Here is a 26,917-nt window from a genome sequence, read left to right on the forward strand (position 1 = left end):
TTTGAATTTAAGTCTAAATATATTTTTCATTCTGCGTAAGGAACGGGGAAAACATCCTGAGAAATCCCAGAAAATAGAACAGAATGAGGACTGGGGAGATGAAAAAAGGTAAATATTCTTGATCTCTTTTGGGAAGGTTTTACTGACAGAGGGCGGTGAGGGTGGTTTTGTTTTAAGCTACTTGCATGTGGAGGAAAGAAATCTCATATTGAACAAATGGAGTTCTGCTTGGACAGAAAATAAGCCATGGGAAGCACTTCTTAGTTATTGTCCAGTCATGTGGCCCTTTCTGTGTCTTCCTTTAGTGAAGTCAGGCAAGTCACCAATGTTTTAATTTTTCAGACTTCAGAAAGAACAGCTGCTGGCTGAAGATGATGATGACCTCAAAGAAGTGACTGACTTGAGAAAAATAGCAGCTCAGTTACTGCAGCAAGAACAAAAACACAGGTATTACAATACTAGTTAAGATAACTTGTGTTCCAACTAATTTATTCTTTAACCTGCCTTTTACCCAAAAGCTTTTGACACCTTACCATTTTGAGAACAGTTTTGTCCAGCTGTTAAACAGTTAGTGACAGACTCTTTCAAGATCCCTGTCCCATGTTTCTTTTCGTAGTATTGCTGTGTAGAGAAGCAGTGGTGTGCCTCCCGTGGAGCGGAAGAGGTGAATGTGAAGGGCTCTTGATTTCCTAGTTTGGTGTATTTATACTTTTTTTTTTTCCAATATACTATACTTATATGAGCATTAACCATGCCTACTTACGTAGATTATTGGTAATGTGTTAAGTGGCTTTTCTTAGTTTGTATGGGTTACAGAACCTGCATACAGTTTGTCTGTGACTTGTTTTTTTCATGCAAATACGAGATAATTTAGGTGGTACTTCCTCCATTCAGTCTATGGACTGAAGAGGAAATTGTTCAAACATTACCCTGTCAGATGACAGAGCACATCTATATTAGAAATACATATAAAGAGAAATAATTTGAACAGTTGAAGTTCATCCTGAAGAACTGCCCAACTTTCTCCGCTTCATTAGGCATCACAACAGAATGATTCTTGAAAAGGAGCTGTAGAACAAGCAGCAGGTTAAAGGAATGTAATAGAATAAATTAACAGCTGTGTAAAAGAGCAGGAAGGAGTTGCATAGAATGTGGACAGGCTGGAGTAGGAACTGTGTTCTAACTGGTTCCTTTACCAAGCAGGCAAATAACCAGTGAGGTACTTGGCGAGAGTAAGCTCTTTCCTGAAAGGCAGAAGTTGTAGTTAATAGTTCATTAACTAAAATAGTTCATTAGTCATTCATTATCTCACAGTAATGGATTTAGCTTCACACCAGCTTAAATACTACTTTTGTTTCTTTTGAATTTCTGTGCAATGCTGAGATTCTGCACTGCTGTTTTTCTTCTAAGATAGTTGAAATACACATGAAGCCCTTAGAGAAGTCGATATTCTGATACTGTGAAGTGCAGAGCTTTAAACATTCACCAGCATTTTATGTTAGTTAAATATAATAGCAGTAGTGTGTGTGTAGGGCAGTGTCGTGGTTTAGCCCAGCTGGCAGCTAAGCAACCATGCTGCTGCTTGCTCCCTCCTCCCTCTCGGTGGGGTGGGAAGAGAAAATGGGGAAAAAAAGAGTAAACCGTGTAGTTGGGATAAGGACAGTTTAATAGGACAGTACAAAAACCTGAGAAAGGAGTGATAATAACAGCCCTCCCCCAGCTGGCTCTCTCAATATGTACTCCAGGCATGACATCATATGGTGTCAAATATCCCCCTAACTAGTTTGGATCTGCTGCCTGTGCTGTGTCCCCTCTCAATTTTTCTGTGAAAAGTTAACTCTATCCCAGCCAAACCCAGGACGGGGGGCAAAAGATAAAACAGATTTTACTTATAACTCTATGCAGCATATTTAAGAATTCGTTGTTCACACTGAGAAGGGAAAAGTAAGAACAAAATCTTATTGCTAATACATCCTAATACCAAAAGTATTGCAAAAAACCCTAAGAATGCTAATTTTCTCATATCAATTTATTAATAAAGAAAGAATAAATATGTTTTTCTTATTTTAGATTTTTATATGATAGTTATTTCTATTGCATGTGGGTCTTGTTTGATTAGCTTTAATACTTCCTACTTTTCTAATCGTTTGAAATACCAAGCCGCCCCTCTTCTGATGTACTGCAACTTAAATTTTACTCGTATGTTGTTGTATCTTGATGCAGCGATCTTGCTAATGGTTCTGCTTTGCTCTTGAATTGTTCAGACATATGCAATCTTATTAATTGTTAACTTTTACTTCTTAGTTTAGCATTTATATTTTAAAGCTTGCTTATGTGTCTTTAAGTACATGGGGGCAAAATCACCTCTGATATAAAATTTAGCCCTGATTTTGAATCCATAGTTTTGTGAGTTTATAATTTCTTGCCATAAAAAGCAATAAGAATAATATTTAGAAGTTTAGTGAATAGTTTATTTGTGGAAAATAAGTTCAATCTGAGTAAATAGAATCCTCAGAAAAATGAGCATCACAAAAAAATTTCTTACTAGTTGTATTTTTGTTCGTTCAGTGTGGTGTTTTTAAATATTATGCAGTCTCTTTTCTTTTTGCTTGCTGTGCTAATAACTTCCCTGTCCTTTCCCATCAACCTGTCCTGCTTTCTTCTTCCGTCTTTGGCTTTGGTGTACATGAAATATGAATACAGACGAAGGCCATTAAGCTATAGAACTTCATTCAGTGAAAAGCTCTTCCAGAGGACAAGGGCAGCAGGACGTGCATCAAGGTACAAAGTGTTTGTAGAGCTTCAGATTTCCAGAGTTAAAATGTGGACAAAAGAAAGTTTTGGCCACTTCTTGAACAGAAACAGAACAAAGGATTGGCTAAGTTAGCCTAAGATATTTTGTTATCAAAACCAGATTGCAATGCACTGTTCTTGAAGGTGAAGTACTATTTAAGGAAAATATTTTATTAGGCAACTCTCCAAAGCATATTTAAATGAGTCCAAACCTAGAAGCATAATTTCCTGTACCTTTGGCAGGCTTTCTCTTCAGGTTTTTGTACCACTATACAGAAGTAAGTAGTACTGTACAAATGTATAGTACTTCAAGTATAGAACCTCAGGCAAAAGTTTTTTTTTTCTGTTAAGGGTATCTTGTTTTTAAAGTGATCTTTTTCAAATTAGCATGATCAGTGACACTTTGTTTTGCACTTGACAACCACGAGGGAAGCATTTGCAGATACACAAACCTCACAGGTAGGAAGAAATCCGTAATGGGCTGTGTAGCCTGTGCGCAGACATGGAGGTGATGAATCCAGTCATTTCAGACTTTGTTACTTTATCAATTGAAACTCTGTAACGTACTCTAGATACTCCTAGTCTGTTTCAAAAGAAAGGAGGGTGGCTTAAGTATTTAATCTTCATTAGTACCAAAGGGGCCTGTTTCAGCTTGCATCAAAGTTAAGTGTGAGTTCTTACCTGACAGCAGTGACTTCCTAAAACTGACTAAATCACTGTGAGCACAGCTTATGATCACAAAGCAGAGCCGTATGTGAAGACAGTAGGCTGCTCCTGAATGAGTTTAAAATCCATCTTTTTTTTGGTGTCACTGTAAAAGATTTCCAGTGTCTTATACACTTTATAGATTCTAGGTGGTGCTTGCTAGTTTAAACTTGAAGATACTTAACCTTAAAATAGCATTACTATTATTCACTTCGTTTGTGTCCCTTAATCATGATGTTAGGTTTGCTCAAAATATGAAAATGTAAGTGACTGAGAAGAGATTCCACTTTTTAAATTCTCAAACTTTAGAAAATATTTTCCAGTATCATAATTGGTCTTGCCATCGCCTTTCTCTCCTGTCTGGTCAGCAGTTTGAATTAGATGTTATGCTTGCATGCTATGAAGCAAAAAAGAGTCACAATGCTGTTTTTTGAGTTTAATATCTATAAATGTGTGTCATTGTGTATGTGCTGTTGTGTAATTTACATTTCAAAGTTTGTGTGAGCTTTAGAACTTTCAAATTAATAATTTGTATGCTACCTCTGTAGCAGTGGAATTTATGTCATTAGTAGGAATTGTAAATAGGAAAGTACTAATACAGGTGTCTTACGCAAGTTCTTATTTAGTGATTGTTATGACCATCAGTAAGTCATTGGCCTGATAATTGATCTGTCTAACAAAAAAAAAATGTTTGGACTTAATGAGTTGTAGTATGAATAGAAACAGTTGCTGGAATCTTTGCACCATTAACACCACACTTAAAAGACCTTGACTTCTGGGTATAAGCTGCTTGTACTTTCATTTTGCATACTTAGTGTTTCCTGGAAGACAGTTCTTAGATGGCTACAGTGATGTTTTTTTTTTTTTTCTTCAGCTGAACAAATTATTTTGCCATTAATTCCTTAGTCTGCAATTTAGTAAATTCAGATTAATTTTCTTCACCATTTTCTTTAACTAAGAACTTTTGAGTTCCATATTCCACAGGAAATTGAGATTTCTCTGACGGCAGTAGTAATCGCTAACCTGACAGATACTGAACTTGCTGTTCCTTCCCCTTTAATCTTCAATTTTTAAACAGAAAGTTTAAAAAATGATTGTGTTTGTTTTGTTTATATGTTTCATAGAAACAGCGTAGCTGAAAATATATGTTTGAATTAGCTTGAATAGTTTTTCCGTACGTTTCATGTAATTAGTATAAAAAAATTGCCTGTGTTACATACAGTCATTGAATTTACACTGGTAGTGTCATTTTTGGTCCAAGTGTTGCATTAAACTATTTAGATGGCTCAAATTCATGTTTATTTTTTAAAGCTCATTCTATTGTAATGGTCACATCTTGCCACGAAGTCCCTCTGAATTTGTCATTGTTTTCAGTTGAAGACAAGAGACTAATTTAAATGAGAATTCTCTCTAAAAATTGCTTTAAAATAGCATGTTTATATTATGGTTTAATAACCTGTGCTCTGAATATTATTTTTTTTTGTAACACTTTTCTCAGCCTATAGTATAATTTAATTCTGGAATGCACATTGAAAATTATATTTCTGAAGACAATCTAGGGAGCAGGTGCTGCAGCTTGTGAATGCTGCAGGCTGTGTTGGTTTACAGGCTTAACTTCTCGTAATCCCATTAAATTGAGGTTCACACAGTGAGAGATTTAAACAACTTTGAGCTTGTTAATCTCATTTGTAATCGCAATAATCACAGAAGTCTGAAAATCATCAACCATTTAAAGTTAATGACTGTACTGCCCTATATAATGATAATGAAATATAGAAAGGTGCCTACTGTTTTACTTCCATGGAATAGTTGGTGGTGTTCTAATTCTTTCTAGTTCTTCATACATTCTAGTTCTCTATATAATTCAGCGTAAATATACTTTAATCTCAGTTCTGCACGTGAAGTCAGTGTCAGTGTGATGTCACTGCTTCCAAGGATTCATAATTAATCATTCTAGTCACTTTTCAACATGACGCTTAATTGAAAATTTTCAGTGTTACTGGTTTTGTTATTTTTAACACTTTAAACATCTATAATAGCTCGTATCTTCTTGCTGTGTGTGCACATGTGTGATATGAGTTTGTTCCAGAAGACAAAACATTTCTGAATCTCTCTAAGTTTAGGCTTTTCTGACTGTTGACCGTTTCCTGTTTCCATTGCTTCATTTCTGCATTAGACTTTTCATTTAGTTCTTAGCCAGTGTTTCTCCATTTCTCACCTCTTCTTTTTCTGTCCATTTCCTTTGCACTTGCAGTGTTTCTTACTCAGCTACCTTCTTACCTGCTTCTACTGACTGACTTCTTGCACTCAATCTTGTATTGAGTATTATTGTGTATTATTTCTTGTCTGCTTTAGGTTGACTATCTTCTGTCTTCTAATTTTAGTGAACAGAGGGAACTTTTGTGTTGAGGGCAGCATAACTTTACACAGGTGTGAAATCAGTTGAAATAGTATGTATGTAGGGAGAAAAATAAGAGACTTCATTTTGGTTTGAATTGTCATCAAGTCTTATGTGAAATTCAGAACTTGAAATATTTCAAGAGCTGGAAACAATATTGTTGATTTAAATGGAAACAGGATTGGGCTTGGATTTCATATGTGTATGTATATGAATATTCATATTCTAATTTTATGGAAAACGTCACCTTAATGTTCAAAACTTTACTTACAGGAAGTGTTGTGAAGTGAAAGTAACGTATTCTAAGGAAAAGTTTTAACTACAAAGCTGTTGAATAAATATGTATTTTTTTCTTTCTAGGCTTCTTAATCATTCAGTTTCAGTAAGCACAAGGAACAGGCCAAAGCAGCCAATGGAATCTGAAAAATGGTATTGATATACTTAAATGTATTGCAGCTTTCAATATTTTATTAATTTAATTTTGCTATTTATTTTGTGTCGCTACTGCCATCTTCTGTCATACTGTTTTTTAGCTCAAGATGAAATAGAAGCTGCACAATACACTGTTCTTGAGCTTCCTTCTGAGCCGTTAGGAAAGTTGATGACATCCAGAAACTAATTTGTGGGTCTGATTATGGCAGCAATTCAGGTGCCTAAAGTTAGGCATTCAGTGGTGTTTTAGACATCCAGTTTCAGTCCAGAAGGTTGTGTCTCTGAGAGGTAATAGTCCTGTGCAGATGTGTTAGATCCTGTGTTACATAAAATGACACTGTAGCTGTGCTTAGGCCTCTAAATTTTCTTCCCTGGCAGTCCTTTTGTGCTCTTAAGAGCTGTTGGAAAAGTTTTGCAGGCTGAACTCCCAGCAACACCTTTCATTTTGGGGAGGATGTGTCAGTGAGGAATCCATTTTCTGCAATAGCTGTATTCTTATGCTCTTTCTGTGAATTAAAAAACAAAACAAAACAAAACAAACACAAAACACTAGCAAAAAAAACAAACAACAACCCACAAAAAACAACCCAAAACCAAAAATACCCAGAGCCTTGTCTTCAGGAAGTTGGGAAATCACAGCTTCCCAGTTGTGACCATACGGGTGAGAGAGAACTTAGGAAGTTTTCAGCCCTCACTTAAGGAATCCTAGATCAGTTCTTTTAATCAGTTTGATCAACAGATATTCTATTTTAATTTTTAAGCTAAAGGAGGAGAGCTGACTGGCAGCCTCCTAATGAGAACTCCATTCAAATAGTGGCTTTTGTAATTTTTTGCCAGCCTGAGCCAGTCTTCTAACATCTGTACTTTCAAAAGAATCTGTATCTGATTGTATCCAGACTGTAGTGTGACTGTGAGTCTGGGAGACAAAAGCCAGAACTGCTGTTGCTAGAGAGTGCTGTGGGTGGTAACAGCTCTCTGGGGTTCTCTGCAGTTCAGGTACGCATCCGGAAAGCGTTTACTTGAACAGAAAAGAGACACCGTGTAGGTATTTCAATGGGATATACATCCTGTTTGGACTATCTTCTCTCTCCTTGGTATCTGCGGCTTTAAAGGGCTGATTGTGCACATGTCCTGTGCTCATATGAACCATGCTGCAGCTATTGCTTATTTGCATTTGGAACTTTCCAGTCCTTGGTTACTTCCCGTACAGTTTCTGTTCTTTGGGATGCTGTCACCTATTGTAGTGCAAAGCTGTGTTAGGCCTTCTGTTTTATAGGGTAATCCAGGAAAGGTTAAATTTACCTTTCCTTCTTTTGTTAATGCAACAAATAAGACTTTAAAACAGAACAAAGAACGGCCTCAAAAAAACCCTACCCACCCCTTAATTTTGAGATGTGCACACAAGATAGGGTAGATGTTGCAGGCTATTTGTTGTTTTATTGCACTGATACGTAGGAACACAAATCACACGCTGCGTAAGGAATGTACAAAGAGAGTAGAAAGACTGTCATATCGCTGAAGAATTTATACTTATAGAACATGTCATGGTTAATAGATACGTTCGTATCAACAGCAAGACTCAGTTGTTTATTGCAGCAGTTCCTGCAATTCTCAGCTGGATTGCTTATCAAGTTGTTGGACATGACTCAGACAAGTTTTCCATGCTGACAGCTTTAAAAAGGCAGTATTGATTGGCAGCAAACAGAAACAAAAAGGAAGGAAAAGGAATGCAAAGTAGCAGAAGCTAAGTGCCTAGTTGCTTTTGCTGTAGGATTCATTATGATTGCCCGTGGTTTTATGTCCTTCTCGAATTCAGTCCCCAGATGTTAGCATTTTGGTATACTGCACAGCTGCTAAGCCAGCGGTCAGATGTGAATGAAATGGTTGCTAGTAAGACAACAGACGCGAGTTTCACAGAAAGATTTAAAAAGAAAAATTTGAAGTGACACCAAATCTAAACTTTTCTTTCCCTGAGAACTTCCAATAATCTCAGACAGTCCATGTTCCAGAGTGTATTTTTTGAGGTTTTTCAGTTTCACTGTCCCATGCTAAAATGTTTTTCCCTTCCCTGTTAATATAAGCTTAGCTTTATTGTATAGAGCTAACAGTGAAGCGAAGCATGTGAGTCTTGCAGAAGTTGAAGATGAGATTTTTTTTGTCAGCTTTGAACAAAATGTTTCGTTGGTCGCTTTGAGAAACAAAGCAATGAAGGTGCATTAGTAATCTCTAAAGATCAGCATGCTTAAGAAAAAGCTTTATATGAATGAAGTACTGTAGTGTGGAAGTCCCAACTGTCAGTGTATGGTGAAGAAGAGTGAAATATGATTTGAGATCTTAGCCAAACGGTCATACTTTTTAGCTACATTGTGACATCCTTGTACAGGTAGCCAAAAAACACTATAGTGCTGCAGAGAAGCTGCTTTTTAATAGTGTTCACTTTGTTGATGTTTTAAAGTACACAAAGTAGTAAATTTCATAATGCTTGTCATCTTAATTTTTAGTGTCTCAATAGATGAAGTGAATTCCCCAGTGTCTCCCTACAGCTGGCAGGTAAATATTCAAATGTAAATGTGGTGGCTTCATATTTGAGTGATTTGTTTGTTTGTCCTGTTTTGGTTTTTGGTTTTTGGTTTTGTTTTTCTGACAGAAAACTTTTATACATTCATATGGTTGCTTACACACATAGTTATTGTGTGTATGTAATTGTGGTGGAAAATATAAAACCTTTGAAGAACTTATGCTTCAAGATAATTCGACTTGTATGTAACGGAGGCCTTTTCTTTTAAGAGCATATGGTGCTAGCTTTAAGGTCTTGAGACTAATGAGACATAAGTTTACTTACTGGCTTTTAGTATTTCTTTACATACAGATTTTATTGTCTCACCATAATGTTCTTTTTATTTAAATTTCTAAATGGTTTGAATTGTATAGGCCTTCCATTCCCCATACCTCATTGAGAAGCTGGCATGATACAATAAAATTGCAGTGAAACCATAGTTAGTACTTTTTTATTATTTTAGACTCTAATTCATCAGGTATTTACAATTGCTTTAAATGGCCTGATATTCTAATATGAAGAAATAGTTGGAAATGTAGTTTTAGCCTTATTATGAAATGGTCCCTTCAGATTGTCTGCTTTCAGTTTTCATAAAATAAACACATTCATACATATTCATTGTTATTTGAAGAATAATCAACTTCAGCTCTCTCTTCAGAATACATTCCATAATAGAATACTTTGAAAGAGAGACTTATTTTACAGCTTGTTGATGTGTATAATCTTTTAGATAGGAACAGCAGACAAGTGCTTGAATTATCTTGTTGTAGGCATCCTTTTCCTGTGTAATGAGTATTCAGATTGACGAACTAATGGCTAACCACACTTCTAACTGGTTTTTTTTTGACATTATTTATGGCAGCCTTAGGTAGCTTCCTAACATACCTGCAAAAATTAGCGTCAATGCAGAAAAGGATATTATTTTCTTAAGAATTATTTCATAGATTCTTTTCCTTCTATAAAATCTATTTTAGGATTTGAAAGGAAATAAGTGATTTCTACCAGAGTCACCATTAAGATTGATAACACTTTCATTTCATAAAGCTAGATTATGAGACAAGCAACAATTAGTAATTGTAGCTGATGATAATTTATGCTAATGCACACGGGGTGTATTTACCTTTTACGTAAAAATATTTCTGAACCTTGTAGCCACTGGAAAACCAGAAGGATTCAATGGATGAGCAGCATTGGCCAGAAACACAGCCAGTGATTTGGCAGAATGAAGAAAGAAGGAGAAGTAAACAAATTAGAAAAGAGTATTTCAAGGTAATGAGGGAGGAATGTGGGTGGGTGACACTTTAAAAAAAAAAAAAAAGAGTAGAAGAAACTTTGTAACTAAGTAAAGATAAAGATGGGAAAACCTCAAAGGTTGTTCATGCTTTTAATTTTGTGTGTAAACTGTAATTTTTTTATTTGATTCAGTTCCAAGTTAATACATATGTATGTATGTAGAGTAATGTAAGAATGCAGGAAAATAAAGAGGAAAAAATCGACCTGTTTATCCTTTAAATAAAAGAAAATAGAATCGTAGAATGGTTCAGGCTGGAAGGGACCTTGAAGATCATCTAGTTCCAACCCCTCTGCTGTTGGCAGGGACACCTTCCCCTGGATCAGATTGCTCAAAGCCTCATCCAACCTGGCCTTGAACACTCCCAGGGATGGGGCATCAACAACTTCTCTGGGCAACCTCTTCCAGTGCCTCACCACCCTCAGAGGGAAGAATTTCTTCCTTATATCCAATCTAAATCTCCCCTCTTTTAGTTTAAAGCCATTGCTCCTTGTCCTATTGCTGCTACACGTCCTTCTAAAAAGTTTCTCTCCAGGTTTCTTGTAGGCCCACTTTGAGTACTGGAAGGCTGCTAGAAGGTCTCCCTGGAGCCTTCTCTTCTCCAGGCTGAACAACCCCATCTCTCTCAGCCTGTCTCCATAGGAGAGGTGCCATCAGATCATCTCTGTGGCCCTCCTCTGGACCTGCTTCATTAGGTCCATGTCCTTATGTTTGGGGCCCCAGAGCAGAACACAGTACTCCAGGTGGGGTCTCATGAGAGCAGAGCAGAGGGGCTCCCCTCCCTCGACCTGCTGGCCACGCTACTTTGGATGTAGCCCAGGACATGATTGGCTTTCTGGGCTGCCAGCGCACATTGCCGGCTCATGGTGAGCTTCTCATCCACCAGCACTCCCAAGTCTCCATCTCCCAACTTACTCCCAGCCCTTTCTCCAGGGCTGCTGTCAATCCATTCTTCACCCATCCTGTACTTGTGCTTGGGATTGCCCTGACCCATGTGAAGGACTTGGCGTTCTTGAACTTCATGAGGATCTCACAGGCCCACTTCTCAACCCTCTCCAGGTCCCTCTGGATGGCATCCCTTCCCTCCAGTGTATAAGCTGCACCACACAGCTTGGTGTTGTCAGCAAACTTGCCGAGGGTGCACTTCATCCCATTGTAGTTTACAATTGTCTTCTGGTAAAGCCAGAAACTAATCTTCAGTTGTTGGTCCTTCTCCATCCATTTTGAGGGATGTATTTTTTTTTTTTTTAGTGCAAGAAAAATATACATTACCTTTCTGTGCGGCATGGTTATAAGAATGATTTACACATTTTGATTCTCAGCATGTTGGTTTGCGTTTTAGAGAGGAAATTGTCTTTGCTGTTGTAGTGTGCACAGTTCGTCACCAGATGTCAGTGTCTGCTTATTGCAAAACCGATATGAAGTTACAGCAGCATTAAATAAAATTCGTTTGGGGATATGGCAGAAAAATAGGGGAATTCTGACCAATGCTAGATTGAGTTAAAATTAAATTTGTCGCTGAAGAAATTAGTTTCTTGGGTCTTTGCCTTCAAACAGCTTTATGAAGTGCTAGGGAACTTCAAATTAAATTCTAGGAAAAACAGAGCGTACCATACAGCTAAGCTACATTCTTGTCATTATAGAAGCTATTATTATTTTTTTCCTGAAGAGTTTATGGAGTTGTATCCTAGTTTGAATTCTACTGATCTCTTTCCAGAGTTTTCATCCCTAAATTAATTTTGCCCTACAGCCTTTGAGGGGAAGGGGAGAAACTTCTAAGTAAAACGAAATTCAGTCATTTTAGTCATTAAACAGCTGTAACAGCTGTGCTATCAATACAGAAGACCTCCATTAGTGATTCCTCAGAACTTTAAAGAATGCCTTTAAATGCTAATAGAGATTTCACTTTTGAGCTCTGTGATGGAAGCAGATACCTGAAATCACATTGCATACAGCTATGGACGTGTCTCAAAAGTGAATTTAGCAGGCTGTACTAGTAGCGAAGTACCGTATCCCTAATAGTTTATTTGCAAAAACAAGGCAGTAAGCAAGTGAAACAAAGTCTGTCTTCCATGGTAAACTGGGGGGCGTGGCGGGGGTGGTACCACTGCTGTTCTGAGACATTCATATTGTGTCCATGTTTTCTTGGCAAAAAAGCTCATTGAATAATCATATGTGTCCTGCCAAACATTAATATCTAAAGAATACATGCCAAATTACTGCAATGGGCATCGCTACAACAGCAAACACTTACTTCGATCAGCATCCAGAAGTATTTATAGACTATCTTTATTATACTTATTATATATTTTTATTGTGCAATTGTACTGTGCAGCAGAAGGGTAGGAAAATGCCCCTGAGAATCAAACTTTTATTGTGGTATTGCACTGAATTGTCACTGGTACCTGAAATCTTTGTTGCATTTAATACACAAAAAGAATCTTACCATTGAAGATGACTTTCTCAACCAAAATACTGTTTGTGGTTTTTTTTTATGAAATAGTTTGTAGTTGTTTTGGGTCTTAGCTACATCCGAGCTGAATTTCTTGTTAGTGTATCCACAATGGAAAAGACTTACTATGTGCTAGCTTTGATATGGTTAATTATGGTGGAAAAACATGAACACAGAACTGACCAAAAGTTTGTATAAACAGAAGTCAGCAGTGGAGGTCTGCAGGGCATAGAAAATTAGGCTTTACCTTAGCTGCCAAAGTAATATATTGCCTTGTACTGCAAACATAAGAGAAATGACCAGTCATAGGTGTATGTAACAGGTCTCTATTTGACCCCAGAACTAGCTGTACTCTGTGCATAGTTTAAAAAAACCCATCACAGAACAGCTAAAACAAAAAAATCCATAACCCCCCAGAGCCCCTCCAAATAAATAAAAAAACAAACCCACTCAAAAATCCAGAGCAAAAGAAAGCCACAAACCAATAGCTGACACTTCATTCACTCACTCTTCAAAAGGCATGTGAATTTGCACAGCAAATGAGCAGCAGTAGGATGGCTAACAAAGGCTAGGCTTGTCCTAGATGTGTTTTTTCAAGAGGGATACTGTTCACAATTGTTGTCAACATCAACAGCTTTTGAACTACATGCTGAACGCAAATTCAGCTCTAGAAAGCTGTTTAATTTTACAGTCCAACAGTACTCAGTTATAACTTTGAAGACAGCAACCATCTTCTCTGCGTAACTAATAAATACAACTTTCTATAATGGAGCTACGTAAGTTTTCGTGTTTATTAATATTAAAAGAATGTAGTTGCAAGTCAGGTTTTTCTTGCTTTTTAAGAAATTCTTCTAACTAAATGTCGTACGTACCCTTAAAAGTCAGATCTTTGGAGGAGAGCCATCCTTCCAGTTCCCAGAGATAGTCTCTGAATTTAGCTTGTCATGTGTTATATCATAAAGATGGGCAGGCCAGCCATATACATACAACGCACTTAAGAGTTTTGTAGTGATGGATCTTTTTAATTCTAGCAGCATGTGTTTTTTGTACATTTGCTGTGCAGACCATGGAATACACTTATTTTCTTAAATACTGCTTTTGTAAATGTCTTCCTTCAATCCCTCCTTCACTTCCTACACTTTCAGGATAATCAGGAAGTGGGATAGTGATGAGGGCAGTGCACAACAAATGAGACAGAACTATGGAATAAGTGTTGGTCTTAAATAGATAAAAGGATGTGATCAGGCTTTGAAGTTGTAAAGAAAATACTGATTTTTATTTTAATTTAAATTTCACAATGTCAAGTCAATCTCTTGAAGTGTAAGCAATCTTAAAGTTACATAACAAAACATATTGTAGAAGTAGCTTTCACAGATTGCATGTTTTTTTCCAAACAAATAATGCTTCAGACTAGCAGTTGTTCAGATCTTTTCATTTGGATCAACTGTCGTAGGCAGGGTTCGCATTAGAAAAGTGTTTAGTTTTAAAATGCTCTTATCCTCTCATCAATATAATGAAGATCTTGACTAGCCTAGAAACTAGACGTTCTCTTTCTGGTTTATTTCTGTTTTGCTCCTTTGATTTTGTGACATGTTATTTTTCTTGGCAGCTTCACCAGTAATAAGTAACATCTATGTGTTATCAAACCATTTAGTTCAAATGAAAACCGTACTTCCATTTTTAAAGTAATAATTATGTATGTTTTGCAGTATAAGTCTTCCAGAAAGAGTTCAAGTGGAAACGAAAATGATGAGGTGAGAAATAGTAATTGTGCAAAATATTTAAGAAAACGTTTTATTCATTTGTCTATTATGAACACCTACAAGCTGCAGTCAAAGAATAGGAGAACGTTGGCTAGAGTCAATGCAAGCAAACTTTGTGTTCCAAAGCCATGGCAGAAAGAAGTATTACACTCCTTTATTTGCAAAAAGTACTCAAGATTGTGTACGGGGAAAAGTAGGACATTTATACAGGTATTAGGAAAGTTAATTCACCTGTCAAGCAGAGGAAATGTGAAAGTAATATTCGACCTAAATAGTGAACAGTGTTTCCTTGACTTACACGTTTTTAAATTTAGTTGCTGCCAGTTTGTCACATACTTGGCAAACGTTGCACGTCTCATGTAATGTGTATTTCATAATTTCATGTTTCTTGTTAAATCATAATTTCCATTTTTGTAATTTCATCTCTTTGATTTCTTTTTAGCAAGACAGTGATAATACTAATGTGTCCCCACAGTCTCCTGTGTCGTCTGAGGTACAAGTTTGTGGTTTTGTTTTTCATTCAACAAACATTTCTTTGTGTGCATTACTTGTCACCAGGTTTTCCATGCAGATACAAGGCTGTTAGTTTCCTTTGAAACTGCAATTAGAAATACTTCATCATAATAAAAATTAGATAGAGTCTGGAGGCAGATATTACAACTTGTTTTACCTTTGCAGCTATGTGATCTCTCCTAGAATTGTTTTTTGACTGGTGTGTAGAAAGGTGTATTACTTTGTCTCAGTTATCTTTGCTAATGAAAATAGCTAACAAAATAGAAATCAAATTTACCATATTTTGTAGGTGTCCCCTATGCACTAACCATCCAGAGGATTTTAAGCAAAACTTTCAGTTTAATATTTTTATATATCACAGGGAACTCAGAGGTGCTGGGGCTTCTTAGAGTTTAATCCTTTACAGTTGTGGCTGTTGCCTTTGTAGTGCAGCGTTGCAGCTTCGTTCACGGGTTGCTTTCCTTTTTAAGGAATGTCCACATAGTCTCACAGTGGCTGCACTACACTATTGAGTTCTGAATAAAGCATACCAAAGATTATTAACATTTCCACCTCCTGTCAATAAGGAACTTGAGGGAGCAGAATGAGAACGTTTCCCAAATACAGTGAAATGAGTTGAAATAAGGATATCTCATGTACATACCCAATTACTGAGGGCATATCTCTTTTTAGATGGTGAAATGAAAAAAAACTGATATTCATAATTGAAAGTAAACATTTCTTAAGAAGTATTTTGATGCTAAGCATTGGGAGGATATTTGCGTTTGCTTACAGCTGGCTTAGAACTCTGTTCACAGAATGGTTGCAGTAGTTTGAAATGGTTTAGAGTAGATTTTTGTTAATCTGGTGCTGTTTTTCTTCCTCAGTAAGATGTTTTTATCTACATGTAGCGAGGTTACTTTCATTCCATTTGTTTTATACCGTCCCCTTCAAAAGAGTGTAACAGTTAAGGAGAAGGACTTACTTTTCTTAGGCAAGAATAATTAAAACACTATCTTGATGAGAACAAAAGTTAATTCTTTTAATGAATGGAAGGAAATTGACTTTATCTCTTTTAACAGGATTATGAAAGGACAGACAGTAATACTCATGGCCCATTTGGTCTCAAACCAAGGTCAGGTAAGCTGCTGTTCTCTAACATAGCATGGTAGAACAGGTGTTTATTTCCTGGGCTGGGATAGATGGTAAGGATAGCAGATGCATGAACTGGAGTGAATATGAAGAGACACCACAGTGCAGCAATCCACTCGGTGTGCTTATCACAAGCATAGTATTGGGAAAGACATAGAGAGCTGCTGAGTCAGGAGGATTTCAAGAGAAGCAGATTTCTGTAAATTGTCCTGTGAAGGGGTGCTTTGAGAAGAGCTTTGCCAGGAGTTGTATGGCTTAGTGCTTTGTTGCACCTTGACTCTTCCAAGGCTCTGCCATACCCTCATAAGAAAGTTGTTTTGTCTAAAGCAGACTTTCAGTCCTCTGAACTCTAGGTAGAAATTTTTTTTTTCAATTACAGTATTCTTTTGTTTGCAAGTGTCTATGTGAATATTGGATGTCAACCGTGTAAAACCTAGTTTAGAAGAGCCACTGTGCAATTCTTTTTTGCAGTTAATACCACTGTTCTCTGTTTTAGGGGAACAGTCTTTGTGCAAATTCATTAAGAAAGAATCTAAACTCTTCAGTTCAGTTTCGTTCAGTGTTCACAGTAGCAAAGCTTGACCTCCTTAATACTAGCCTGGGAGCCCTGAGTAGTAGAGTGTGTCTGGCTGAGGTCATGCAAGTGGCTTCTTCAGGGACCTGAAGTCACTTGAGATTTGTAAGCAGTTGCATGAAACTTCTGTGCCAGAGAAGGCACAGTGAAGTTAGTTGCATGTACCAGGACATGCCTGGCTGTGATAATTCAGAGGCTTCTGAGTTATCTATATCCTTGGGTGCAGGAAGGTGCAGACTTGATAGGAGGAAGCAGGCTTGTTAGGACTCTTCAGCCCATCTTTTCTCAGTGCTGTAGTGGGCTTCCTAGGAGCCGCTGCTAGCTCAGGGCTGTAAAACAGCACCCTTTTCACTCAGTTCTAAGAAAGTGAACAGCATTTTGTTTGTTAGTTATAAGCCAAAATCTTTGTGGCTTTACACACACGCATGATGTATTTCTATTTTTGTGTGTACAATCTACATACTCTCATGATTAACAAAATCAAAGCAGTGATTTCAAGAGTATCCGTAAAATTTCTGTTATTTTTGATTATTAGATCTCTTGCTAAAATCTAAACTATTAGAAACAGTGTAGAAAGTTCTAAAGGTGTAAGTATTGATTTTTTTTCTATTTCTTTTTTTCTCAAAAGCATGGGATAGAATTCTTAAGAATACAGTGGTATTGCTACAGAAGAGTTTTTATTTACCAGTGTTCTATAAAATAATAGTGGTGTCATTTAAAGGCTTTCTGACAATGAAGAACAGTAAAGTGAATGTAATTATTTAACACACCTCCTTTTTAAAGAACTCTGAACTTTTAAATGAGACATTTCATATTTTTCAATTAGTTCTTTAATGAGTAATCACTGTGTCTCTGCATATGCACACCTAACACATACCCATATGTGTGTGTGTATATTTTAAGTCTTTCGTTGTAAGTTATATCAGGAAGTTCTGTTCCTTTTTTTAGTCTCCATAATGAAGGCTTTATGCTTGATTAAAAGTAAAACACAAGGAAAATACTTTCAGAGCTACATTGCAAGATACGCTTGGAAAGTGCAAATGGAGTTGTATGTCTCTAACATACATTTGAATATTGAAGTCAAATTTGACCTATATTTTCTAGTTATCTATTTGCACTTAACTAAGGTGATCTGTGTATTTTATTTGAAAGATAAGTTTCATAGAGAGTATCTTTTGCATCAGTATACTTAAATGTATTTGTTCTGAAAGGTTCTGCAGCTTTTTCCCATTTTTGTCCGTGCTGGTAGGTATTTAGTCATTGCGGGTTTTTAATTGAATTCTGAAAATTATCTTCACTAATGTTTAATAGCTTTCAGCCGTGCATCTCGCCAGGACTATGGTGCAGTGGATCCTGGATTTACAATGAGGAGGAAAATGGAACATTTAAGGGAAGAAAGGGAACAAATAAGACAACTTCGCAATGTATGTATCATTATTTACTATATGGGTGCAGTGCCTTTAGTTTGCTCTGTGCCACAATTTAAACCTTTATAATAAAGGCCTGCAAATTGTACAGTTGTACAAGGGCATCCCTGTGGTGATGTTTCTTCCTAAGGAATTTCATGTAACAGACTACACTGGTACTATTTTTGGTCCAACCGAAATACTAACCAGGAACTAAATGTGTTTTTTTAGCTGAAAAATGAAACAAAATGAATTTTTTTTTCCGTTTCTGAGGCTTTAGATTTTTGCAGGGAGAGAGTAAATCTGCTTCTGTTTGCTGGTGTTTGACCTGAGATTTGAAGAAAGATGGTCATAGTCTCATGAATAGCCAAATGCTTTTTGAGTGTAGGAAGTTGCTACAAGGGATGTAAATTTCAGACTTCCAGTAAGTTGTTTTCTGAGTAGTTCTGTTCTCAAGATATTTAGCAGTTGTAGTTAACTGTAAATCTTAGCAGCTGTGCTTTCCAGGGCAGTACTAATTTGGGATGTGACTTCTATGAAGGCTGTTCTCTGTTATCTGATTCACTTCCTGAGCAGTGAAGTCTTGTTGCTGGAGGGGGAAAAAACATTCCTCGCTTCGATTCTCTGTTTTGCCACACAAGTTTGGGCACTTCTTGGCCACCCTTTCCTCAGCTATTTAACTGTCATCTGCATGAGTGAAATAGCCATGCCTAAAGTGGTTGTGTTCTCTTTTTTTTAACTTTTTTTTCCTCCTTCTCCTAGTAAAATTTTGTATGACTTCAACCCACAAATTTTGCACACTAGCAGTTAATGAGATATTCAGCCTAATGTTTCTGTCCTTAAATTCTGTGCTTTTCTATTATGAGTAGTTGGTTCATCGTGTGGCTTTGAGAGCAATGTATCATGGTAGTTTGGCTGGATGTCTTTCTCAATGTAGTTGAGAGTTAAAAAAAAAAAAAAACACAAGAAGCAAGCAAAGGGAATTTAAGGTTAATAATAGAGAAAAGGATATTTGTACTCAGTAAAGTGTGAGTTGACTGTTTACTTCAATTAGTATTAAAATGTCTCTTTCAACTTGAATGCTTTGAAATAGCCTGGATTTAAAATTAAACATTAGCTAATGTTGAAAGTAACTTACGGACTTTTCAATAGAATCTTGAGTCAAGGTTAAAGGTAATTTTGCCAGACGACATCGGAGCAGCATTGATGGATGGAGTAGTTCTTTGCCATTTAGCCAATCACATAAGGCCGCGTTCTGTTGCCAGCATTCATGTTCCATCGCCAGCAGTGGTAAGTCACTGATCTCGCTTCTGCTGCATCTTGTGTGAAAACAATACTAAAACATCATGAATCATGTTTACCGTATTAATAGGCTACGTTCCTCACTTCAGTTTTTCTGCAAGAAGCACTAAACGAGGCTCATGAGCTATTTTCGTATACAGAGTCTTCATAGAATTTGTTTTGTGTTTTAGCAACTGTTACTGAACTTGTATCAGAAACATACAATCTTTCACAAATGTATGATGAAGACCTAACATCCTGTCTTTACAGCCTAAACTCAGCATGGCAAAGTGCCGAAGAAATGTGGAAAACTTTCTTGATGCTTGTAAAAAATTGGGCGTTCCACAGGTATGCTAATTGCTTTATTAATGTATTATTAATAACCATGGAAAATGTCAGCAAATACTGAAGTTGGTTTTTTTTTAGCGGCTTAATTCAGAGAGCAATAGTGATTATAACACTGACCAGGAAACTTGAAGATATGAAAGGAAGTCTCATTTCTGGCCTGTGGCATGAACTCGAAGATACTTAATGGGTTTCTAGTCAGGTCCTTACAGTAATAGTAATAATGACCTCCTTGTAAAATAAATTATCATCTAAACAAAAAAACTGATGCAAGAGCATAATGTTGTAATACTTGAAAGTCTTGGGTTTAGCAAGTCATTTTGGCATGAATTTCAGTGTCTGCCTAGGAAAAATCTTGCAATTACAGAAATATGTGATCTAACTGATCAGCTGTCTTTTTTAGCATGGCTGTAATTGCAGCCCGTTATTCATACTTCTGTTGCCCAAGTTCATCCTCTTATTTCCCTGTATGAGGGGAAAAAACCTAAAGAGAAATAATTTCCTGCATGTTACAAGAGACAAAAAACTCCCTCAACCCTTTTTAGTGGAACAAGAAAATTAGTTTATAGATTTAGAAGCCTGGGTTACTGCTCTGCCACAGCTTCTATCTAGCGTGGAGCCACAGGCCATTGAGAAATTAGAGATGCTAAGATTTACCTCCTGAATTACATGTAATACCAGTTGGGAAAATTGCCTAATTTGTGCTGAATTTGGAAACTGAAAAATGATTTTCCTTGGGAATGACTCATTACTGAGGACCCAGTCTATCAGCACTTCACACAAGGGAAAAATTGTTAATAAGCCTGCAAAAGAAGGGAAGGGAGAAGTAGGCCACTGAGCCAACAGTGGGCATCAGCCTGTTTTTCTTGCTCTGCTTATGATAATGAACAGTTTTTGGCTTCATGAAATTAGCAGTCTGTCGTGGTTTTGGCTGGGCCGGCAACTAAATGCCACACAGCTGCTCACTAACCCTCCCTCACCCCGGGAGGATGAGGAAGCAAATTAAAGGAGAAAAGGGAAAGAGACCCATGGGTTGAGATAAGAACAATTAATTACAATAATAATATATGAATATATATATATGTATAATGATAATGTATACAGACAAGTGATGCACAGTGTAATTGCTCACCATCTGGTGACCAAAGCCCGGCCTGGACTAACGATCCCGAAACAGATAAGTCCTGACACAGCAATCCTGGATCAGCAAGAGCCCTGAAGAGAGAGAGAGAGATAGTACTCTGAGAGTGAGAGCCCTTGGAAGAGCAAAAGCTCTCCTTTCGGGTCAGCCCTCATTTTTATACTGGACGTGGCGCTGCATGATATGGAATGCTCCATTGGCCAGTTTAGCCCTCAATCCTAAGTCTAAGTACAAATCATAAGGGCAGTTGTGGGTTCTTTATCCTGCCATGCTCCCCCTATCCTGTTGTGCTCCTGCACACTGGCAAGAACACGGCAGCTAAAAAGTCCTTGAGGTCTCAGTGCCGACTGTAACCATCAGTGCACTGTCAACGTTCTTCTCATAGTGAATCCCAGACTAAAAACCAAAACACAGAGCTCTTCTGGCTGCTGAAAGAACTAACTGTCTCAGCTGAAACCCAGACACAGTCTTTTATGTATCTTCTGGTGTTGTCATAGTTTAACACTTCAAACAGATCTTAGATATAATTAGTTTCTGGCCATTCTGTAACTGTAGGAACCATGTGTAAAATTTATGGCCAAACACATTTTCTGTGCAAGTGTCTTAAAGCGATGTATGTGTGACTTCAGAGAGAATGTGTTTTTTCCCTGCCTTGGGGAAGAAACGAATGAAGCTTGATATGCGTCCCCTTTATTTTGCAGGAGAGACTTTGCTTGCCTCATCACATTTTGGAGGAAAGGGGTCTGGTGAAGGTTGGCCTCACAGTTCAAGCTCTGCTTGAATTGCCAGCGTTGAAAGTATCTCAGCTTTCCTCCATGTGATATGACTTCTTGGAAGCTAGACAACTTGCTGTATGATCTGTTGATCTGGATTGCTGTGAGGCAGTTCAGCTTCCTACATGGGAACATCCAAGCCATCAAAAACTAGTATCTGTCCAGATGCTGTAGAGAGCCTTACTTTGGAGTTGTACATGAAAACCATGGAGTCAGCTGACAGCTAAAAGAACATAATTATTCTTTTTTTCTTTTGTAATTGGATGCACAAAGAGATTGTGGTAGCATCAGGTTCTCTTTCCAGTTAATTTAAGTTAAAAGCTGCCATTGTTAAATGGCACAGTGTTACAGTTAAATGCTGGATTTCTTTTTCTACATTGAAAATGTTGTTTGAATTATTTTGGAAGTACAAAGCACGCCCCTCCTCACTTTAATCTCTCAAGTCAATAATTTGATTTAAAGGTAAGAAAAACGTAGCGATGGTGTGATGGTAAAAATGCGAGTGACTGACCACTTGTCATCTGCTTTCACTCTCTCAGAAAGCTCAGTATTTGCGTTCTTTATTTTTTGCACTCCTGATTGTAACTTACACACTTCTAACATTGCCAGTATTTAGTCTGAGTGTATGGTGATTACATAGAACAGTATACAATGGGAAAAGGACACCTTTTATTGATTTTTTTTTTTTTTTTCCCAGTCTTCTAGGTTGGTGCCAAATATTTTTTTCAGTTGTACTGTAGATTGTTTACATGTGAAGTGCCTGTGTAATTGATGACTCTTAATAGTCTTAAACATTTTTGAAATTTCTTTGTTTGAAATAGATAAAATGGAAATTTTAAAATATTTTAATAGTTTTTTGTAAAATCAGTATGTGAAGATTTAAGTAATACTTCACATTTTTGATGTTGGTGTTTTAAGTTTGTTGCACAACTTGGTTATTTTGTTGTCTAATAATTAGCAAATACTGTAAATACTTTTTATTTATGATATTTAATTTGATAATACCTAATCACTTTGGGTTTAACGTATCGTTGAACAAAAAAAAAGTTGTCTACTCTTCTTTGTTTGGGACAAAAATATATACATGGTGAGTAAGACATGAGGACTAGTGATGCATACAGAGTTATTTAGGACATTTTGATAAAACTGCCAAAATCTCAGGTTTATTCTGTGACTTTCAGGATTTTGTGTAATATTGCTCCTGATCTCACATTACATTTTTACAACAGGTATATCCATAATTTAGTTGAGAAATATTAGTGTTTATCTTTTTAGTGTTTATGGGATATATTGTGTAATTTACACAAGTGTGGTGTACCATACAAATCAGTTTGTACAGATGTCACTGTGCTGAGACACTAGACTTTTCTGGATAAATGTGAAAAAGAAAAATTTCCACCGTGGTGGTTTTTTGAAACTTCTGAGTTTATGTATTTGTTTGCTTCTGCACAAATTCTCTGTGTTTTGAGAACATTCTTAAACCACACACAGTTGAGTTCTTCTGCAAACAAGTTGCGAATAATTTCATAATTTTAGTCATAAATCTGTTTGTATTAGTTTGTTCTTCATGAATACGTAGCTCAATTTAAAAAAAGTTCTGACTGTCACAGATTTTCTATTTCAGGCTAAGTTAGCTTTGAGGGACATGTTTGGCAAGCATGTAACAAGATTTGATTCTGTTCTTTTCAATTGATCAAGACCCATGTAATACAATTCATAAAAGAAGGAGGGAGGAGTATCACTTAACTCCTTACTTCATTTACTATAGTCCTTAAAATCGATAGCAGAAAGGAAAAAGTAACCTTTTTCTGATTACAAGATTTTTTTCTTTTTTAAAAAAAAAGATACATTACTTCTAAATCCATTGAAACAAACTGATTCATGTGTAATAGTTAAAAACCACTATTATTTATATTGTGTTTTCTCAAAATACAACTCATGGAGAAGCTGATGTAAAACTTGATTTGCAAAGTTCTGGATATAAATCTTAGGTTACATAAATACTTGTTTAAGGAAACCGAATTGTTTTGACCTTTGAAATATGATATTTCAAACCTCTCTAGTTGTTTTTAAATCTTTCACATAATAGCCATCACTAACAACTTCAATCTCTATTTTTCATTAAAGGCGGTATCTGAAAAGTCTTGCTAAGACTAAAATGAAAAAGTAATGTAATTCACATGGCAGACAGCAAGCAGTTTGCTTAATTTGAAGAACACACCCATTCAAAAAGAATAACTTACTGTCTTTCAGTTCCTTGCTGTAGTATTTGACAACAACAGCAAAGTTTTGTTTGTGTTAGCCATAGAATTGCTAAGTGTGTCACTCCCAGTTGTCTCGCTTAAACTGATCTACGTGAGTATTTCATTGTCATATTTAAATGTGTTTTCTGATCTTAAAGTAACTTTTTTCTCTACTAGAACTGAATTTATAAAGTTTTATCATGGTATAAACATCAAGAATTTCCTTGATGTAGCATGTCAGATACTTATTGGATTTTTTTTAAGCTTATCTTATTTCCTTAGTAACTTGAAAACTGGATATGAAATTAATGTAGTCATTTTAAACTGTATCTCTGAAGTTGAAAACTTCTAAAATATCATGTATTTATTTTTTTTTTTAGTACTCTGGATTTCTTCCCCACAAACTTCCTAGAAACAGTCTTGCTTTGCCATTCATTGGAAATTATTATGGCCTTCTTTTCATGCTTATAGCGATGGATAATCCTGGTTATTCCAGGACTTCCTTTTCAGCATTGCAAAGACCTTCAAGTACCCGTAGGAGCAATCTGAGAAAAGGTCCACTTTGCCTGGATGAATCTTTTCTCATCTTTCTTTAGCTGCTTTTACAAATAATAATAATCTAAAGCCTTGCTAAAATTGGCTGTTCCCATCAATTTTTTTTTTTTTTTTGTAGGAGCCACTGCAGAAACCATGCTAAAAATGTTTTGAATTTTAAGTTTAAGTTTTAAAGCAGTCTGAGGAAATTGTTGCTGTCTTCCTTGTACAAGGATTGCCTACTATCCCTTTTCTCCCTTTCCATCTGATTCCCAGCATCTTCATATTTATTTTTGTTCCTTCACAGATCTGGTAACTTCACATTGTTCATTACTGCATGCCACCTTCCTTCTTCCTGTTTACTTTTTTTTTAAAGAAATTGCTCCAGTGGTATTGGTAAACTGCTGTGATTTCAGAATCACTGCTCCCAATGTTTAGATTGTTTGAAGATACTCTTTTCCGGTTTTGTTTAGGCTTAATACTTGGTACAGCTAATAGGATGGTTAAAACCAGAGACCTGCCCAATTCCTATTGTAGTCGCTCAGTTTTTACTTTGGACATGAAGAAAAGTCAACATTAAAAGCTTTAGGAAACTGCATTAAGTTTTCGTTATAAATTTAAGAGTTAACTAGGGTCCTTTTGTTATTGTGAATGCTGTACAAAGTTACTGCAATAATGTATGAACTGTAAATTACAGAGCAAATCAGCATAGTGACAGGGCTGTATTTTTTCTGTATTGGAAAAAATGGGATGCGCTATGTCGCACATGAATGGTCTTTCGTTTTAGCAATAATGTCCCAGATGTTGTGCGATCTCAACGCAATGGCGTTAAAATTATTGTTGTAAACTACGGTGACTTCCCACACAGTATCTCAAAAATGCTTCACATCTGTGATGTAATACTGCTAATGCAGTGTGCTAGCTGGGGCACTGCTGGGAATGTAGAAAACTATGAAACCATCTATAACCAGGAGGCCTTCCAAAATTAAAAAAATCATAAAATATGGAAGAATCCATTTGAAACAATAAATAACTATGTCATGAATCATAAGAATTTCTGGGTAAAATTCTAGCTTCACTTCAGTCAATGCAAGTTTTGCTCTTGACTTCAGTAAAGATTTCACCTTTTTCCTTTATGGAGAACCTGAGCTGGAGACCATAGCGAACATGACTTAAACTTGTTTGACACTAGCAAAGCTTTAGTGTCAAATTCTTGACTAAAAATAGTGATCTCAGGTAACTTAAAGGAAGCCGTAAAATATTTCACTGATTCATTTATTTAATGTAAATTTTCTGGTATGCCTTATGCAGTAATAAGATGGTAGGAAAAATTACTCTGAAGCATAGCTTTCATACAATGGGAAGGGGTGTCACCTCAGTAAAATTGCAGGTGAGGGCTACCACCAGTTATTTACTGCACTAAAAACTTCACTTCAAATATCGCTTAGCAGCAGTATTCTCAGATTTCGACAAAAATCTATAGCCAAATTCAAACAAAAAATGAAAAGGCATCTGTTTTCACTAAAACCAAATTTCCATATGTCTTCTCAGTATTGAAGAGAAGGACAAAGGTCTGGCACTTCTTCCTTCTGCTGATTTCTTAACAGCTGCCTTTCATACAAGCATTTGTGTATAGTACAGGTGCAGTCTGCCTGAGTAAAGCGTGTGAATTCAACTGAAGGCAACTTGTGGGAGTTTTTAGCACTTTCTGCAGATAGGACATGACTTTGTATGGGTAAATCAAATTTCCGTTTTTCCTCACTTGAGTCAGGCTAATGTAAGTGGTTCAAGAGGTACATGATATTAAACTGTGACGTCTACTTGAAAAACAAAAATACCAATCCAACACACGTAAAACTGGTGAAATATTTCCTGTTTTTACAGGTGGGTCTTTGAAATTAAAAAAAAAAAAAGTCATTAAGACCAGGAATGGGAAAGGCAAAGTATGGTCGTCCAAGGAGAGGGTGCTCTGAGTTGATTTCATTTTGAATCATTTCACAATGAAAGGCTTTAGATTTAGTAGTGTCGTGGTTTTTGGACTGAGGGTCGAGACAAGAACCGAGAGGGAGCACCCACCAACCATGGTCCTGGGCAAAACATGACTCAGGCTTTCTTCATAAAACAAAACAATTTATTAACAGTTACTTAACAGGAGACATAAGGGAACGGAACCGGTTACTTGAGAGTAGAAAGAGAAAACAAGGCCAGATCTTAAAACAACACCTCCCCGCCCCCTATTTCCTTTCGTTCCTGGCTCAACCTCCCCCCCCGGCGGCACAGGGGGACAGGGAATGGGGAGTGCAGGTCAGTTCATCCATGTTGTTCACTGCCGCTCCTTTCTTAAAGGAGGAGGAGTCTTTACACCATTTTTCCCTTGCTTCGGTGGATCCCCTACACACGAATAAGTCCCCAAACTCTTCCACCGTAAGTCCCGCCCGCAGGATTGCAATCCTTCCCCATGGATCGCACCAGTTCGGGCTTTACCAGTCTCGGCCCCTTAGGGAGCTGCTGCCACTCGCGTCGGCGTGGGTCGTCCCACGGACTCCAGATGCCTCCACGACCTCGTCGTGCATTCCATGCCCCAT

The 26,917-nt window shown here is 36.9% G+C and overlaps 1 protein-coding gene across 1 annotated transcript in view; it reads left to right on the top strand.

Moving 5' to 3' along the window:
• Nucleotides 1-26,529, top strand: part of LRCH2 (leucine rich repeats and calponin homology domain containing 2) — a 61,943-nt gene extending 35,414 nt beyond the window's left edge. The window contains exons 10-22 of the mRNA XM_086619398.1: nt 41-108; nt 343-447; nt 2,704-2,781; nt 6,257-6,325; nt 8,830-8,878; nt 10,038-10,154; nt 14,338-14,382; nt 14,834-14,884; nt 15,966-16,023; nt 17,921-18,033; nt 19,168-19,305; nt 19,567-19,644; nt 21,484-26,529. Of these exons, the coding sequence (XP_086475524.1) occupies nt 41-108; nt 343-447; nt 2,704-2,781; nt 6,257-6,325; nt 8,830-8,878; nt 10,038-10,154; nt 14,338-14,382; nt 14,834-14,884; nt 15,966-16,023; nt 17,921-18,033; nt 19,168-19,305; nt 19,567-19,644; nt 21,484-21,603 (1,089 nt within the window). The 3' untranslated portion in view covers nt 21,604-26,529. The remainder of the gene's footprint in view (nt 1-40; nt 109-342; nt 448-2,703; nt 2,782-6,256; nt 6,326-8,829; nt 8,879-10,037; nt 10,155-14,337; nt 14,383-14,833; nt 14,885-15,965; nt 16,024-17,920; nt 18,034-19,167; nt 19,306-19,566; nt 19,645-21,483) is intronic.
• The last annotated feature ends 388 nt before the right edge of the window (nt 26,530-26,917 follow it).

This window comes from Tauraco erythrolophus, chromosome 13 (genome assembly GCF_009769465.1).
Source record: "Tauraco erythrolophus isolate bTauEry1 chromosome 13, bTauEry1.pri, whole genome shotgun sequence".
NCBI lineage: Eukaryota > Metazoa > Chordata > Aves > Musophagiformes > Musophagidae > Tauraco > Tauraco erythrolophus.